Source organism: Meriones unguiculatus, chromosome 14, assembly GCF_030254825.1.
Source record: "Meriones unguiculatus strain TT.TT164.6M chromosome 14, Bangor_MerUng_6.1, whole genome shotgun sequence".
In the NCBI taxonomy this organism is placed as follows: domain Eukaryota; kingdom Metazoa; phylum Chordata; class Mammalia; order Rodentia; family Muridae; genus Meriones; species Meriones unguiculatus.
Window position 1 is genome coordinate 3,444,590 of NC_083361.1, and position 17,160 is coordinate 3,461,749.

Here is a 17,160-nt window from a genome sequence, read left to right on the forward strand (position 1 = left end):
GGGGCCTGGGCGACGGGAGGCAGCTTCGGGAAGCTGCAGCCAGGGCTTTGGGTTTCAGTTTAGAGGGTGAGGAGTGATGGGTGATGTACCAGGCAGAGGGAACAGCGCTGTGGCGTCCTGAGGTGGAACCGAGGGTGGCTGGAGCCAGCGGAGCATGACTCCCCTGACCTGTCCTTGGTCTGCATCTCTACCCAGGTGGACGGCATCTTTCAGCACCTGCCCTTCCAGGCGGCAGGTGGGCAGGTTCAGGTGTTCCGCCAGGGCAATGATGCTGTCGTGCGCACGGACTTTGGCTTGACTGTTACCTACAACTGGGATGCCCGTGTGACCGCCAAGGTGCCCAGCAGCTACGCTAACGCTGTGTGTGGGCTCTGTGGGAACTTCAATGGGGACCCAGCCGATGACCTGGCTCTGAAGGGTGGAGGCCAAGCTAGCAGCGCACTGGATTTTGGGAACAGCTGGCAGGAAGAGATAATTCCTGGATGTGGAGCAACTAATCCTGGTGACTGTCCCCAACTGGACTCCCTTGTGACCCAGCAACTACAAAGCAAAAAAGAATGTGGGATCCTTGCTGATCCTGAGGGTCCATTCCGGGAGTGTCACAAGTTGCTGAACCCCCAGGGAGCTGTACGTGACTGTGTCTATGACCTCTGCTTGCTGCCCGGTCAGTCTGGGCCGCTGTGTGATGCCTTGGCTACATATGCTGCTGCGTGCCAGGCTGCTGGCGGCACCGTGCATCCCTGGAGGAGTGAGAAACTCTGCCGTGAGTACCAAGAATGGCAACCCTAGGGTCGGGTCTGAGGTTTGTTCATTAACAACATTGTAGCATTGCTTAATCCTTGTGCTGCCGGGTGAGGAAGGGGCTGTGCTTATACCCTAGAAGAGCTGAGGGGACCAACTTTCAGTTCTGTGCCTGCAGTAAGGACAGCTAGGAAGTCGAGACAGCAGCAGTGACATTGGCGACCGGGCATATGTGGAGGCCCTGAGTCGGATTGCCAGGGTCAGCCGTCGGTCAGAGATAAGCAGTGGCGCTGCACTTAGAACGAGCTTGGATCCCTCTGCCACTGCCTTAGGTCCCCTCCGGCCACTTCGCCATGCACATCTTTGCTTCCCGTGTGGGTGCAGGAAGGGTCGGCGAGCAGTTTTGCTTGTCTTCCGCAGAGGTTTGGAAAGCCACGCAGCCATCTCCTGAGTTTTACACTTGGCTCAGGTGTGCCCTGTAGTGAGCATGCTTTCCTTGTGTGCATAAACAAACAGCTCGGCTAGCTTTCAGCGTGAGGCCACACTGTGTTAGGGCGCTGGGCTCCCCACCCTTGGAGGGAGCTGCTGCTCTCCTTTTGAGGATTTGAACTCTGAGTGGAGCGGGCACCTCTAGCTGCCCCATCTCAAGTGCAGGTAGTGCAAACACTGAAACTTCCAGAAAGTGGCGATCTTTGACTTGTAAGAACCTTTCATTGTGGGAAATGTTGAACCTACTACAGAGCATGCCGTCGTCCTGTTTCCACAAAGATCCACAGGGTATTATCATCGAAAACTGCTATTATAGTGTGTGTGAGTGAGTGAGTGAGAGTGTGTGTGAGTGTGTGTGTGTGTGTGTGTGTGTGTGTGTGTGAGTGTGTGTGTGAGTGAGTGTGTGTGTGTGAGTGAGTGTGTGTGTGTGAGTGTGTGTATGAGTGTGTGTGTGAGTGAGTATGTGTGTGAGTGTGTGTGTGTATGTGAGTGTGTGTGTGTGAGTGTATATGTGAGTGTGTGTGAGTGTGAGTGTGTGTGTATGTGAGTGTCTGAGTGTGTGAGTGTGTGTGTGTATGTGAGTGTGTGTGTGTGAGAGTGAATGTGTGTGAGTGTGTATGTGAGTGTGAGTGTGTGAGTGTGAGTGTGTGTGTGTGTGAGTGAGTGTGTGTGTGAGTATGTGTGTGAGTGAGTGAATGAGTGTGTGAGAGAGAGTGAGTATGTGTGTGTGGGTCTGGGTGGGAGAGTGAGTGAGTGTGTGTGTAGGTATATGAGAGCTACCACTGGAGAATGGTAGAATGCTTTTCTTGAATGTCAAAGATTCTGAATTTAAAGAAAATGCAGAAGCAGGAAAAGGTTGTGAGGGAGAGAAAGTGGAAAGGAAATACAACATCCACAGATACGCTGCATAGATAACTCACATGTACGTGTGTGCGTGTTTAAAACATGCACCGCATGCACTTTATACCCAGCTTGAATAAAGTCATCAGAGATAGTCACAAACTTCAGTGGTATTAGACTTAACTATTAGTTGACAGGATGAAATTAAGTGTGAGGTTCTCCCAACCCTACTGAACATCAGACATCTTGCAGCTGAGTCACTTGCTTGTGTGTGTAAATGGTGTACGGGGGTCTGCTGTGGCCCTTTGAAAGAGTTACTGATCCGATGGCCCTCTCTCTGCAGCGCTGACCTGCCCCCCACACAGCCACTATGAGCTGTGTTCCTATGGGTGCCCACTGTCCTGCGGAGACCTGCCAGTGTCTGGAGGCTGCGGCTCACAATGTCAAGAGAGCTGTGTCTGTGACGAGGGCTTTGCCCTCAGTGGTGACGCCTGTGTGCCCCTGGCCTCCTGTGGCTGCATACACCAGGGCACCTACTACCCACCAGGAGAGAACTTTTATCCTGGACCTGGCTGTGATTCTCTTTGCCACTGCCAGGAGGGTGGCCTGGTTTCCTGCGAGCCCTCGTCCTGCGGCCCACACGAGGCCTGCCAACCGTCTAATGGAGTCCTGGGCTGTGTGGCTGTGGGCACTACCACCTGCCAGGCGTCAGGAGACCCTCATTACACCTCCTTTGACGGCCGCCGCTTCGACTTCATGGGCACCTGTGTGTATGTGCTGGCTCAAACCTGCGGGACCCGGCCCGGCCTGCACCAGTTCACTGTCCTGCAGGAGAACGTGGCCTGGGGTAATGGGAAAGTCAGTGTGACTAAGGCGATCACTGTCCTGGTGGCCAACTACACTCTGCGACTGGAGCAGAATCAGTGGAAGGTCAAGGTGAGAGCTGAGGAAGGGCACGGGAGGAGGCTCCCTGTGTGTGGGGGGGTTGCTGAATGTGGGAAGCCCCAGAGAGCACACGGAGCCTATGGAGGTCCGATAGAGGAGGTATTGGTGGAAAGGCCAGAGCAAGGGCCAGGAACTGGGGACCTTTTCCCACGTGGCCCTGCCTTCTCTCCCACACTACAGACTATCCCCACTGACATTCTCTTTCCTCATCTCTCCGAGTACTCCATCTGTCTTCATCCCGTATGGGTGTCTGCCCCAGGCACCTCCCTGGATGCTTACCATAGATGGGGCATAGTATAAGCACACAGAGGAAAGCTCAGAGATGGAAAGGTTCAAAGAAGAGGACGCTCTGTGATCCCATTGTCCCTCAACTATAGCAACAACAACAAAGCAGCCACAGATTTCATACACTGCCCTAGGCTGCTGGCGCAGACACACCGTCCTGGTGGAGTTGAAGCTTACTTTCTTTTTTCGGAGGGAGTATTCCCACCTCTGTCCTGAGGTCCCTGAGGAAATTCAGTGTTTGTTGTTGTTGCAGTGATCTGGAGAACCGCTTCATGGAAGAAATACTTGTTTTTGTTCAGGGTTTTAGAGAGTTTAGACGATGGTCGTCTGTCCCTGTGTGCTTGGGGAGAACATAATGGCTGTGGGGACATATGGTAGAGGACAAAAAGAAGGGAGAGATGAAAGGACCAGGTGTAAGATGCCCGTAAGGTCCTGCCTCCAGTGGCCTATGTCCTCCAGCTAGGTCATGCCTCCTAGAGCTTCCAGAACGTGCCTAAGCAGTGCCGTTAGCTGGAAACCAAGCAGGGAGACATGGCCCTTTGGGAGGCCATTCCTACAGCAGCAGGATTGACACCCAGAATCCACGTGGTTCATGCTTTTCTGAGCAGGGAGACTGCGTCTCACAGGGAGATGGCATTTGAGAAACGCTGGGAATGTCCCCACTGGCAAGCAGCACACAGCCCTGTTGTGGTAGCAGTAGGGACAGAGCCGCCACATGCGCTGGACATGGGCTGCGGGGTGCAGTGTCTTCCCCAACAAGCCCCGAGCTCTGCTCGAGATTAGCCCCGACGAGTGAGCAGCTCCAGACCCGTGGGAACACGTGGTCTCTGTTCCTGTTGCCCACACCTCCCCAGCCCCGGCTTCCCTGACTGTCCCTCAGTGCAGAGGCAGGGAGGGCTAAGCGACTTACCTCATGCACTGCCAGCCTGCTGGGGAGGAATGGCTGCTGATGTCGGCAGGGTGCTCTAGACATGCCTAGAGCATGTCTGTGCCTGCCCCCTCCCTGTCTCCTCACACCTATGAGAAGCCAGTGTGCAGGGTGTGTGTGATGAGGAAGGGCGCCTGTGGTGATCGGGGTCAGCAGCCAGAGCCCTCAGGTGATCTTCAGAGGAGGGATGGAGCCTCCCTTTGCCTCCAGCCACACTTACAGCAGCAGCTCTGAGTGCCCTTGCCTGTCCAGAAGGAAGACTTGCAGCCCCAGCCCCAGCCCCAGCCCCAGCCCCAGCCCCAGCCCCAGCCCAAGCCTTTGCGCGTGTTAGGTACTGGACTCCCTAGATGATGCTCTGCAGATGAGGTACCTGATCCTCCCTAGACAGGCAGGAGGGAGAAACACAGCTGGGTCTCCTGCCCACGAGCACGAGGGCTAAAAGGAGGGCTGTACTTCGTCCCAGTCATGTGCTCCAAGCTCAGTCCCTGCATTGTCAGTCACCATGTCAACTCTTAATGGAGGATGTCCTCATTCAGGGGATCCGTCACTCCACTGAAACCTGTAATAGTTTCCTGGTGGCCGCGGTGACAAAATGCTACAGACTTATATATCTCACCATTCTGGATGCCACAAGTCCAACATCAAGGTAGCAGTGAGGCCACATCCCCTCCAGAGCCTGAAGGGGAGAAACCTTGCCCTTCTAGCTTTCGGTGGTTCCAGTTGTCCCCGGCTTGTAGTGTCAGCACTCAGGTCCCTACCTCATTCTTCCCTCTCTCCATGCTCTGCTCCCCTCCCCTTCCCTACCCTTCCCTTCCCTCCCCTCCCCTCCCCTCCCCTCCCCTCCCCTCCCCTCCCTTCCCCTCCCTGGACTTGGAGTCCAGCCTGATAGGATTATCTCAGGTAAAGACAATACCTATGATTACACGTGCTGTGATACCCCTCAGACAGGGTTATTCCGAAGCTCCGAGTGGACTAATCTTTGCATCTTCTTATTTATCGTTACTGTTGTGTGCACATATTTACAGCTTCACGTACACCAAGTCTTTGGAGTTGGAGTCACAGGAGCTCGTGTGCTGCTGGCTGTGGGTGCTGGGTCTGAGCTCTGGTCCTCTGATAAAGCGCCGAATGTATTTTGTTTCTTTTTGTTTGTGTTTTTATTTTTTCCTGGGTGACTCTGGCTGTCCTGGACTAGTTTTGTACGTCAGTCTGGCCTCAGACTCACAGAGATCCGCCCGCCTCTGCCTCCCAAGTGCTGGAACTAAAGGCGTGTGCCACCGAGTCCTGCTGCAGTAAATGCTGAGCCCTCTCTCCAGCTCCTGGGTAGACTTACCTTTCTAAAACTACTCAAGCCACTGTAAGACACTATTAATATACATACCTTAAAAATACGGAAGCTGAAGCCTAGAGAAATGAGGTCACACAGGTAGGAACATTTAGGAACAGATTGTTTCAATATACGCCCTCTGAAGCTTGGCATTCCCGGTCTTCCAGGTGAACGGTGTGGACATGAAGCTGCCAGTGGTGCTTGATGGAGGCAAGATTCGTGTCTCCCAGCATGGGTCTGATGTTGTGATTGAAACTGATTTTGGGTTGCGTGTGACCTTTGACCTCATGTACCATGTGCGGGTCACCATCCCAGGCAACTACTATCAGCAGATGTGTGGTCTGTGTGGAGACTACAATGGGGACCCCAAGGATGACTTTCAGAAGCCCGATGGCTCACAGGCAGCCAACCCCAGTGAGTTTGGAAACTCCTGGGAGGAAGCTGTGCCCGACTCTCCCTGTGCGCCAGAGCCTCCGTGCCCAGGAGACAACTGTGGCACCGAGTGCAGCCCTGAGCTGGAGGACAAGTATCACGGGGAGCAGTTCTGTGGGCTGCTCACCAGCCCCACGGGGCCACTGGCTGACTGCCACCAGCGGCTGGACCCCCAGGGTCCCTTGCAAGACTGTGTGTTTGATCTCTGCCTGGGTGGCGGGAACCTGAGCATTCTCTGCGACAACATCCACGCCTACGTGAGCGCCTGCCAGGCAGCTGGGGGGAAAGTGGAGCCCTGGAGGACCGAGACTTTCTGTCGTGAGTTGCGGGACACTGAGGGGTAGGGAGTGGGGAGGTTGGGGTAGAGAAGGAGTAGAACCCCAACCCTAACCCTGCACTCTGGTTGGCATTCTGTTCTTACAGCGATGGAGTGCCCCCCTCACAGCCACTATGAGATCTGCGCAGACACTTGCTCCCTGGGCTGCTGGGCTCTCAGCACACCCCAGAAGTGCCCAGAAGGGTGCGCTGAGGGCTGTGAATGTGACCCTGGCTTCCTGTACAATGGCAAAGCCTGCGTGCCCATGCAGGAATGTGGCTGCTACCACAATGGGGTCTACTATGAGGTGAGAACGCAGCCATTAGCACAGAACGCAGGGCCTCTCCCTGGGTGCCCGCTTCACTGCTCATTAGCACGGTGGCCTTCCCGCCAGTCAGCCTCTGAGCATCGCTCTGTTCACCTCTGTCCCCTCCCCTAACCCTATTTCAGTCCATTTTGTCCTCCTTTCCCAGTCCCCTCTTTTGCTTCCTTTGCTGCACCTCCCCGTGAGATCTTTTTAACTATGATCATGGGTGCTGAAGTCTTCAACCCTGCACTGTCTCCCCAGATGAACACTTGGCTGGGTCCCAGGTCTTAGCAGAGATGTTCTCCCGAGTCATGAGGATGAGACGTGTGTGTCACGGCAGACGCTCCCTCCCTCTGCTCTCCCTGTTCTTCCCTCCCGCAGGAGCCCTTGGGCTTGAGTGTGTTTGCTTATAGTCTGGCTCCCCTGCAGGAGTGAGGACTCTCTGAGGGCAGTGCAAGCAGATGTGTGCGTGGGGCTTACCATGAACCTATTTTATTATGTACATACAGTACACACACATGTATGTATACATGAACATCCTGCCTTCATATTATGAAAATTCTCAGATGTGCATTTGTTGGGGGAGTGCTGGAATCCCTTCGGCCGTCAGCTCCCAGCCCAGCTTTGTCTCTCCTCCCCTTTCCAAGCCAGGCTGAGGTATTGGAGAGGTCCTTCTGGTTCCCTCTCTACTTTACCCATCTGATTACCTCAGTTCTACTTTCTCAGAGTGGTCCTGTTACCAGCAGTCATTTACAGATGAGGAAGCTGAGGCAATGCTGTTCAGTCATATAGTTGGGAATGGTGGGACCCCGCTCAGCTGGGCCCTGTGCTCCACGAGTTTTGCTCTGAATGACAACTTACCTCTGCTCCTCCTAAGCAACAGTGATTCACTGCTGTATTAAAATGAGCGGGTGAAGGTATGAGTGAGCGGAGCCTCAAAGCCATGCCGTGCCCCAGTTTCACTCAGTGGACCACACTGCTGAGAGCTGCTCCCCAGCCCTCTCTGTGCCTGGAACACTGGGGATGTCAAGGTCGGCGCCCTCTCTGCTCGCTGATGACGTGCCTTCTGTCTCCGCAGCCGGAGGAGTCAGTGCTCATTGAAAATTGCCAGCAGCATTGTGTGTGCCACGCAGGCAAAGGCATGGTGTGCCAGGATCACAGCTGCAAGCCAGGACAGGTGTGCGAGCCCTCAGGAGGCGTCCTGACCTGCGTCACCAAAGGTGCTGGGCAGAGGGGCTGGGCTGGTGGGGAGGAGGGTCACAGGACGGGCTGGGAGCTGAGGGGGACGGAACTGCGTGGTGAGAGGTGCAGGGGTCTGTGGGTTGAGGGGTCAGACCCTAGGCTGGGATTCCGGGAGCCCAGGGCAGAGTCTGGGAACCTTAAGTTAAGGGAGCGGAAGGGTTCCAGGTGTGGGAACCTCGGGGCAAGATTTCGATGTGGTTGCCAAAGGCCCTTGGATGGAGTAGTGCAGGGCTAGGCGAGCTTTTTCTTTCTAGTGCAGTGGCAATCGCTTAAGTGTGCAGGCCACATGCCCTAGAGCACAGCTCCTGACTTGATGATGTAAAGCACCCAGAGACAGTGCGTGCGAACGAAGGGTCAGTGCTGGAACACAACTTTATTTGCAGCAACAAGCACCAGGTGACCCACAGCTTCTTGCCCACTGCCTCACGCGGGTATTGTGAACACTGAACGGCAAACGTGGCTGTGAGGAACCTCTAATGTAAAGTCGCTTAGACTCCTTTGGGACACTCCTGATGGAGCTGGGTCGTGTGGTACTTCTAGTTTTGGATTTATCAGGAACTTCATGCATTTCACAGTAGCTGCATCAATTAACATTTCCTCCCAGGTCTGGATAAGGTTTTCCTTACCTGGCGCCCTTACCAGTAGTTGCTTGCTTCCTTGATAATGGTCATTCTTACTGGGCTGACAGGAAATTCTCAATTGTTTTAAATTAAAAAAAGGGTTTTGGCCACTTATTCACTGATTATTTGTGTGATTCACTTGAAAATTGCCTGTTCTTTTCCTGCCCATCTGCTCATTGTATCACTTGCCGTTTTGTGGGGTTTTTTTGTTTGTTTGTTTGTTTGTTTTTTTAAGTTCTTTATATAGTCTGGTTATTAATCTGTCAGCTCAATGACTGACAAAGATTTTTATCCCATTCTGTGGGCTGTCTCTTCTCTCTGTTACTTGCTTCCTTTGCTGTGCAGAAGCTTTTTAATTTACTGAAATTTTATTTAAATTTTTATTTACCAATTCTTGCCATTATTTCCTGAGCTATTCATAAAGCTGTGATTCCTCACGGCTTTTTTTTCACTATTTTTTTTCCATTGCTTTTCTCTACCAGTTTCAAAATCTCAGGACTTGCATTAATATCTGTGGTCTTAAGTTGATTTTTGTACAAGGTTGTGTGTGTGTGTGTGAGAGAGAGAGAGAGAGAGAGAAAGAAAGAAACACACAGAGAGAAATAGAGAAAGAGAGAGAGAGTGTGTGTGTGTGTGTGTTTCTGTCCTCTATTAAGGGGAAAGATGAGAGGGAGAAAACTGATTTTATCAAAGATAGTAAATAAAAATGTTGGGAGCAAGAAAAGATTAAAAATTAAGGGTTAGGGCTGGAGAGATGGCTCAGTGGCTCATTGGCTGTTCTTTCAGAGACCCTGGGTTCAGCTTCCAGCACCTGCATGGCGGGGGGAGGGTGGTGGCAGAGGCCAGAGAGAGACTGTGTGTCTCTGCCATCGCCCCCCTCAGAGGCTGCTTTCCTGCTGTCCCTGGTTCTTTCCTCAGAAATGATAGTATTTGGTGTGTGGGAGTAGTCCGCCACCTTCCCTCTCAAGACCTGCTTCTCAAAGGGTGCTTTCAGGTGAGAGGAGCACAGAATTCACAGGAGCCCACCTAAAGCTAACCCCAGATGCTGGGGGAAAGCTGGGGCTTAGAAGGCCTCCACCATCCTATGGCCTCTGGGTGGGGAGGATCCAGCAGGATGGGGTTGTAGGAGTGAAAGGCCCGCTGAAGCGCTGATGAAAGCAGCTGGAAGCAGCCCCTGGGGTGTCTAGGTGAGAGCCAGCGTCTCTCCCGCCTCAGGCCGCACAGCACAGCAGCTGTGGAAGAGCGGAGCAGGTTGTGAGGACAGGGTCCCTCCTTCCTGAAAACTTCCCAGCACCCTCTGCTGACAAAGTTTTCAAGGCTAGTTTCAAACAGGAAACAAGATAGAGGAGCAAATTTGAAGGCTGCACACAGTGCTGGAGCCACTAGTGGGGTCTTGAACAGGAAAGTCCTTGAGGACAGGTCCTCAGAAATGAGGCTTCTGAGGCGGATGGAGTTTTGCACTGTGGGAATCCCAGCTGAGAGACTTAGATGTGGGGACCCCAGGCACAAGATAGAAAACTTCTGGACCCTACAGCTGGGTTCTCAAGGCCTGGTCTTACATACGGCAGCTTCAGGGCCTAGAGCTTAGGTGTCAGGACACAGAGATCTGGTCACGCCTTCAGTGACAGTCAGCACTGGCATCGCTAGCACAGAGCGGCAGATGCGGGGAGCAGCCGTGTTTGTGGTGGGCAGCCCCGAACATGCTCTGTCCTCTCCTCACAGATCCATGCCACGGTATCACCTGCCGGCCACAGGAGACCTGCAAAGTGCAGGACGGTCACGGCGTGTGTGTGCCCAACTATAACTCCACGTGCTGGCTGTGGGGTGACCCTCACTACCAATCCTTTGACGGCTGGAGCTTTGACTTCCAGGGCACCTGCAGCTACCTGCTGGCAGGAACCATCTGTCCTGGGGTCAGTGCTGAGGGTTTGACTCCCTTCACTGTCACAACCAAGAATGAGAACCGAGGCAACCCTGCCGTGTCCTATGTGAGACTGGTCACTGTGACCACCCTCGGCAACAACATCTCCATCCACAAGAATGAGATTGGCAAAGTCCGGGTATGTTCAGAATGATGGGCCCAGGAACACCCTGGGGCATGGAGCCAAATGAGTCCTGATATTGATAGCAGCAATTAGGAGCTGAAAAGTTTCAGTTTCCACGTTGCAGGAAAGGAGCATGCTTTTTCTGGGAAAATGTTCTGCAGATACAACGAAGGTGTAGGTGAACAGTGGCTCACAGAGCGGCGGAAGCAGGGCAGAGTCAAGGTGAAGGGAGACATCTAGGAGAGAGATGTAGGGAGGAGAGAAGCAGAGGGAAAGGAAGAGAGAAACGTGGGGAGGAAATGCAAAGAGATAGAGACCAGAAAGGGACTTCTAGAGAGACAGACCTGGGGAAGAGATGGGGAAAGATCCGGAGGGTTGGAGGAGTAGGACCAGGAGGAAAAGGAAGAGTGTGAATTCGGAGAGAAAACAACAAAGGCATGCAAATAGAGGATTCATTTATTGGGATGGATGAGAAGAGATGTCTATGATATTTGTAACGGGACTAACTCCAACATCAGGAGGAAGTCCTTGGAAGGAAGAGGGAGGGAACAGGACAGCAGAGGCGACAGCTCAGCTCGCACTGCTCCCTTGACTCTGTTGGCCTCCCTGTCTCCCCAGGTGAATGGAGTCCTCACAGCCTTGCCTGTCCACTTGGCTGGTGGGAGGATTTCAGTGGTTCACGGAGGCTCAAAGGCTGTGGTGCAGACTGACTTCGGGCTTCAGGTCACTTATGACTGGAACTGGAGAGTAGAGGTCACACTGCCCAGTAGCTACCATGGTGCAGTGTGTGGGCTCTGTGGAAACATGGACAAAAACCCCAAAAATGACCAAGTCTTCCCTAATGGCACTTTGGCACCCTCAATACCCACCTGGGGCGGCAGCTGGCAGGTTCCAGGGTGGGACCCTCTTTGTTGGAATGAATGTCAGGGGTCCTGTCCAATGTGCCCAGAGGACCGAGTGGAGGAATATGAGGGTCCTGGCTTCTGTGGCCCTCTGGCTCCTGGCTCAGTGGGCCCCTTTGCCAAGTGCCATGCCCATGTGCCTCCTGAAAGCTTCTTCAAGGGCTGTGTGCTGGATGTCTGCCTGGGTGGTGCCAACAAAGACATACTGTGCCAAGCACTGGCCGCCTATGCTGCTGCATGCCAGGCTGCAGGCATCAAGATCGAGGACTGGAGGACTCAGGCTGGTTGTGGTGAGTGGTGGGGAGCAGGGCAAGGGAGGGCACATGGGCTGGCTTCACTCCCACCCTTTGGGGTCTTTCATCCGGATCCTGTTCGTCTGTCTCCCAGATGTGTGTGTCTGTGTCTCTATCTCATCATCTGTCTTCTGCTCCTCAGTCCAGCTGCTCTGCTTTGCCTTTGTGTCCTGCCTGGCTGTGTCACTGGATCTGTAAGCTCTCTGTCCCCTTCTGTCTCTGTTGATGCCTCTTCCCACTCTGTCCCCAGAGGCCACACCAACATCATTCTCTCTCTCCCTCCCTCATCTACCCACAGAGATCTCCTGCCCTGACAACAGCCACTATGAGCTCTGTGGCCCACCATGCCCAGCCGTCTGCCCACCGCCAGCACGCCACACAACCCCAGCTGTCTGTAACGGGCCCTGTGTGGAGGGGTGCCAGTGTGACCAGGGCTTTGTCTTGAGTGCTGGGCGGTGTGTTCCCCTGGATGGCGGCTGTGGCTGCTGGGTCAACGGCACATACCATGAAGCAGGCACCGAGTTTTGGACTGATGCCACTTGCTCTGAGAGGTGTCACTGTGGACCTGGAGGTAACTCCTTGGTCTGCAAGCCTGCCAGCTGTGGGCTGGGTGAGGAGTGTGCCTTGCTGCCCTCTGGCCAGCTAGGCTGCCAACCTACAAGTACAGTTGAGTGCCAAGCCTGGGGTGATCCACATTACACCACCCTAGATGGGTACAAGTTTGACTTCCAAGGCACCTGTGAGTACCTGCTGAGCGCCCCCTGCCATGCAGCACCTGAGGGGACCGAATTCTTCAAAGTCACTGTGGTTAATGAGCACAGGGGCAGCCAGGCTGTCAGCTACACCCGAAGTGTCACTCTGCAGATCTATGGCCTCAACCTGACCGTCAGTGCCCACTGGCCAGGGAGGATACAGGTGAGTGAGCTGTGGGCCACACAGAAGCCATTCTGCCTATACAGGAGAGAATGAGGTGACCATTCCCCAAAGCACCTTTCCCAGCTTGGCAGGAGCAGGAGGCTGGCTCAGCCTGCAGCCTGTGGGACCCGGAGGGCTGGAAGCAGCAGCTTCCCCAGGCTCGGCCTTCCAGTGTTTCTCTAGGGTGGAGTGTGGGAAGTACCTGCTTCTGGGCAGCTCTAGATCTGGTGGTGTGATGGTGGTTCAGCTCTGGTAATTCAGCTGTCAGAGGCTGAGGCAGGAGGACGCAGAGACCTGCACCAGCTACCACAGCCGTTCCTTGGGACAGAGAGCAGCAAACAAAGGAGGGAAAACAAAAGGGGTCCATGACTCCACGTCTCCTTCCCTTAACGCTAGCTGGGGAAGTGACCTACTTCGGTACCATAACTCACAAGTCGCAGAAACAGCTGCAAAGCTCTCAGTGCCTCTCACAGCCTACCCTCTCTCGGCCCACAGGTGAACGGAGAGTTCGTTTCTCTGCCCTTCCGCATGGACCAGCGGCTGAGCATTTACCTAAGTGGAGCAGATGTGGTGGTGAACACTGCCTCAGGCATCTCCCTGGCTTTTGACGGACACAGTTTCGTGCGCCTGCGCGTGCCTGCTGCCTATGCGGGCTCCCTCTGTGGCCTGTGTGGGAACTACAACAAAAATCCCAGCGATGACCTGGCAGCGGTGGATGGGAAACCTGAGGGCTGGAAGGTGGGCGGAACCCCAGGCTGTGACCAGTGCCAGCCTGGACCTTGCCCGACGCCCTGCACACCTGAGCAACAGGAGCCCTTCCGAGGCCCCGACGCCTGCGGCATAATCTCCGCCCCCGAAGGCCCACTAGCACCCTGCCACCACCTCGTGCCCCCCACGCAGTACCTGGAGGCCTGCTTGCTGGATGCCTGTCAGGTTCAGGGCCACCCAGGAGGCCTCTGTCCTGCCGTGGCCACCTATGTGGCAGCTTGTCAGGCTGCAGGGGCCCAGCTTGGAGAGTGGAGGAAGCCAGACTTCTGTCGTGAGTACTGACCCGTGCAGCTACACTCACAGGGTGGCCCCCAACCCGTTCCGGGGCCCTAAGCCAAGAGCCCTGTCGCTTCAGTGGAGCTCAGTGCCCATCCCCACCCCCTCCTGTCAGAGACACACTCTGGCACGGAGACTGACAAGCAGCAGTGGGCTGAGGAGGACCCAAAGTCAGAGAGCCGGGTGCACACCGCTCTGGGGGTTCCTCCTTCTGGTGGACTTGGAGAGGACCCAGTGACAGTTGCTCAGCAGGAGCCCCTGTCAGAGGCCGAGTGAGGGATTCCTGGTCACAGGCCTGGACCATCTCCCACCCTGGAATAGAGCACAGAAGTGGTCAGATAGCCCAGTGGTGTCTGGGAGACCCCGCACTGCCTGCCACGCTGCTCAGACAGCAGAATCCAGCTCAGCGGGGCTCAGGACCTGTTCTCGGCAGATCCAAGCAGACTGAGTCAGGAGCTGTGGGGCAGCTCCTTCAGGCAGATCTGCTGGCTCAGGCCCCCTCAGTGTCCCCCAACCACACACACACACACACACACACACACACACACACACACACACACACACTGGCACACCACCCTGAAACAGAGCATGTTGGAGAGAGCAGAGGGCGCTCCCATCATGCCTGCACTGTCTTCACCTTCTTCAGTCAGCTTGACTGGTCTCTCCCACACAAGGCTTTTAGTCACCTCACACAGCCTTGGTGGGTCCTAGGCCGCTCTGCTCAGTTGCTGGCCAGATCCCCCAGACAGCCACTTGCTTTAGAAGTACCTGTCAGGGTGACACACCCATCCCAGGGACACGCCCCACACCTGAGCTCCCATAGCAGTGCCCCTGTCACAAGTTCTAGGTCAAGTCCATGGGGAGCCAGAGCAGTGGGTTGCCTCGGTCAGGCCCTCACACCTAAGCCCTCCTGACCCCACCATCGCCTCTGCCTGACTGCCTTCTTCTCTCCCCACAGCACTCCAGTGTCCTGCCAACAGTCATTACCAGCTCTGTGGTGACTCCTGCCCTGTGAGTTGCCCGTCCCTGTCAGCCCCCGAGGGCTGTGAAACCGCCTGCCGTGAAGGCTGCGTCTGTGACTCTGGCTTTGTGCTCAGTGGTGATGCCTGTGTGCCAGTGGGCCAGTGCGGCTGCCTTTACAGTGGCCGTTACTACCAGCTCGGCGCCACCTTCTACCCAGGCCCTGAGTGTGAGCGGCGCTGTGAGTGTGGGCCAGGTGGCGAGGTCAGCTGCCAGGAAGGTGCAGACTGTGAACCCTATGAGGAGTGCCGGATAGAGAATGGCATTCAGGCCTGCCATCCCTCTGGCTGTGGCCACTGCCTGGCCAATGGAGGCATTCATTACGTCACCCTTGATGGACGGGTGTATGACCTTCATGGCTCCTGCTCCTATGTTTTGGCCAGAGTCTGTCACCCAAAACCTGGTGACGAGGAGTTCTCCATCGTGCTCGAGAAGAACTTGGCTGGTGACCCCCAGCGGGTGGTGGTTACTGTGGAAGGCCAGGTTGTGGCCCTGGCTCGAGGGCCACAGGTAAGTGGACACAGGCCTGCCCATGTTTCTGATAGTGAGGTGGCCCCATCTAGGCTTCACCCTATAGGGCCTCAGTAGTCCTTGGCAAACTCCAGAGTATGAGAATAGCTAAGCCCTTTCTTGACAGTTCTGGGTTTGTGGGTAAAGGTGCCACCTGGGAGTCCATTGTAGACATGGCCCATCCCGGGAGTTTAACAGGATCTGATTCTAGTCCAGGAAGATCTAAGCTCGACAATGCTGTAATTGGGAGCTGAGAGTACCTCGAACTGAGGTACTGTCACCCTCATCCTCACTGACTCTTCCGCCCAGGTGACCGTGGATGGTGAAGTCGTGGCCCTGCCTGTAGCTATAGGCCATGTGACTGTGACTGCTGAAGGCCGGAACATGGTGCTGCAGACAAAGAAGGGGGTGAAGGTCCTCTTTGATGGCGATGCCCATATCCTCATGTCCATCCCTAGTCCCTTCCGTGGACGTATCTGTGGCCTCTGTGGGAACTTCAATGGCAACTGGAGTGATGACTTTGTGCTCCCCAGTGGGGCAGCGGCCCCCAGCGTGGAAGCCTTTGGAACTGCATGGCGAGCTCCCGGCTCCTCCCTGGGCTGTGGTGAAGGCTGTGGGCCCCAAGGCTGCCCTGTGTGCTTGGCAGAGGAGACAGAAGCATATGAGACAAAAAATGCCTGTGGGAAGATCCGGGACCCCCAAGGCCCCTTTGCAGCCTGCCACCAGGTTCTGAGTCCCTTGGAATACTTCCGCCAATGTGTGTATGACCTGTGTGCCCATAAGTGTGAACCCTATCTCTGCCGTAGCCTGGCAGCTTACACTGCAGCCTGTCAGGCAGCTGGTGCAACAGTGAAGCCCTGGAGGACAGACAGCTTCTGCCGTGAGTCTGTGGGCCCCTCGCGCGACCCTCCAGCCCTGACCCAGCATCCTCTATCCTTCCTTCTGGCTCTGGGGTCTCAGACTCCGGTCAAGAGCCCACTCTGCCTAGCTGTCACATGCCCCTCTTCCCAGGGCAGATTCCGAGGTCTCCCCAGAGTGACCTGAAAGGGAGTCAGATGTGTTGAGAGCCCACGGGAGTCCTGAGTCTCTGGCTCACTGACCCCTCCCACAGGCTCTGTATCTTCCCACATCCTCAGTGCAAGGCCACAGGCGACAGACCCCCAATCCAGGACCACACATCCCCTTCCAAAGTGCAAGGCCACAGGCCATAGACCCCCAATCCAGGCCACACACCCCCTTCCAAAGTACAGGGTGGGAACAGGTGCCTTCAGACTCTACACGATAAGGCTGTGGCCACTTATGTTTGTTTCATGACACAGCCATCTCTGTTCAGTCTTCTGAGAGCAAGACCTTGACACATGGCCATCATCCATGCCATAACATGTCAGCTGTCCCAGTGACAACAGTACACACTGTCTCCAACTCTGAACTTCCTCTTGAGGACTAAATATTAATGCCATAATACATTAGGCCTGTGTAGCTATGGCCCTCGGGGTAATTTTTTTGGTGATCCATCTGAATATAACATTTCATCCCAAATCTGATTCTTCTTCTCTATCCCAGTGCCCATTTGATGATATCCACACCGGCCTGGAATTACTTAGCTAGAGCCCAAGGATGTGCCTGTTTTTCACCTGTTCATGCCTAAACCCTCTGCCTGTGACTCCCCTGCCCTTTCGAGCCTCTCTCTGAGTTTCTCAATGAACCATGGTCACTTTAGCTGCCACTGTTTATCCAGCTTGGTGCGGGTCTGTAGCACAGGCGCCTTAGTGCTTGTGAGCTCTGCAACATTGTGTGGCGTTTTCTACTGTGGCAAATGCTTGAAAGAAACAGTTTTTGAGGATTTGTGCCAGCCCAGGGCGTCGGATGGACTGTTGAAGATAGCTGAATGCCTTGGGCCTGAGGCAGGGCAGGATTGTGACAGGACTGTGACGCTTCACTGAAACTAGGAAGCAGACAGAA

General features: G+C 54.9%; 1 protein-coding gene across 2 annotated transcripts in view; it reads left to right on the top strand.

The window, feature by feature from the left end:
* Window positions 1-17,160, top strand: part of LOC110563269 (IgGFc-binding protein-like) — a 37,442-nt gene that overhangs the window by 12,203 nt on the left and 8,079 nt on the right. For both annotated transcript variants that reach the window (XM_060366535.1, XM_060366534.1), the window contains 11 exons: window positions 196-763; window positions 2,414-3,006; window positions 5,720-6,302; window positions 6,408-6,607; window positions 7,686-7,827; window positions 10,192-10,529; window positions 11,133-11,706; window positions 12,008-12,624; window positions 13,120-13,663; window positions 14,627-15,198; window positions 15,508-16,078. In XM_060366535.1, coding sequence (XP_060222518.1) covers window positions 196-763; window positions 2,414-3,006; window positions 5,720-6,302; window positions 6,408-6,607; window positions 7,686-7,827; window positions 10,192-10,529; window positions 11,133-11,706; window positions 12,008-12,624; window positions 13,120-13,663; window positions 14,627-15,198; window positions 15,508-16,078 — 5,302 coding nt within the window. The remainder of the gene's footprint in view (window positions 1-195; window positions 764-2,413; window positions 3,007-5,719; window positions 6,303-6,407; window positions 6,608-7,685; window positions 7,828-10,191; window positions 10,530-11,132; window positions 11,707-12,007; window positions 12,625-13,119; window positions 13,664-14,626; window positions 15,199-15,507; window positions 16,079-17,160) is intronic.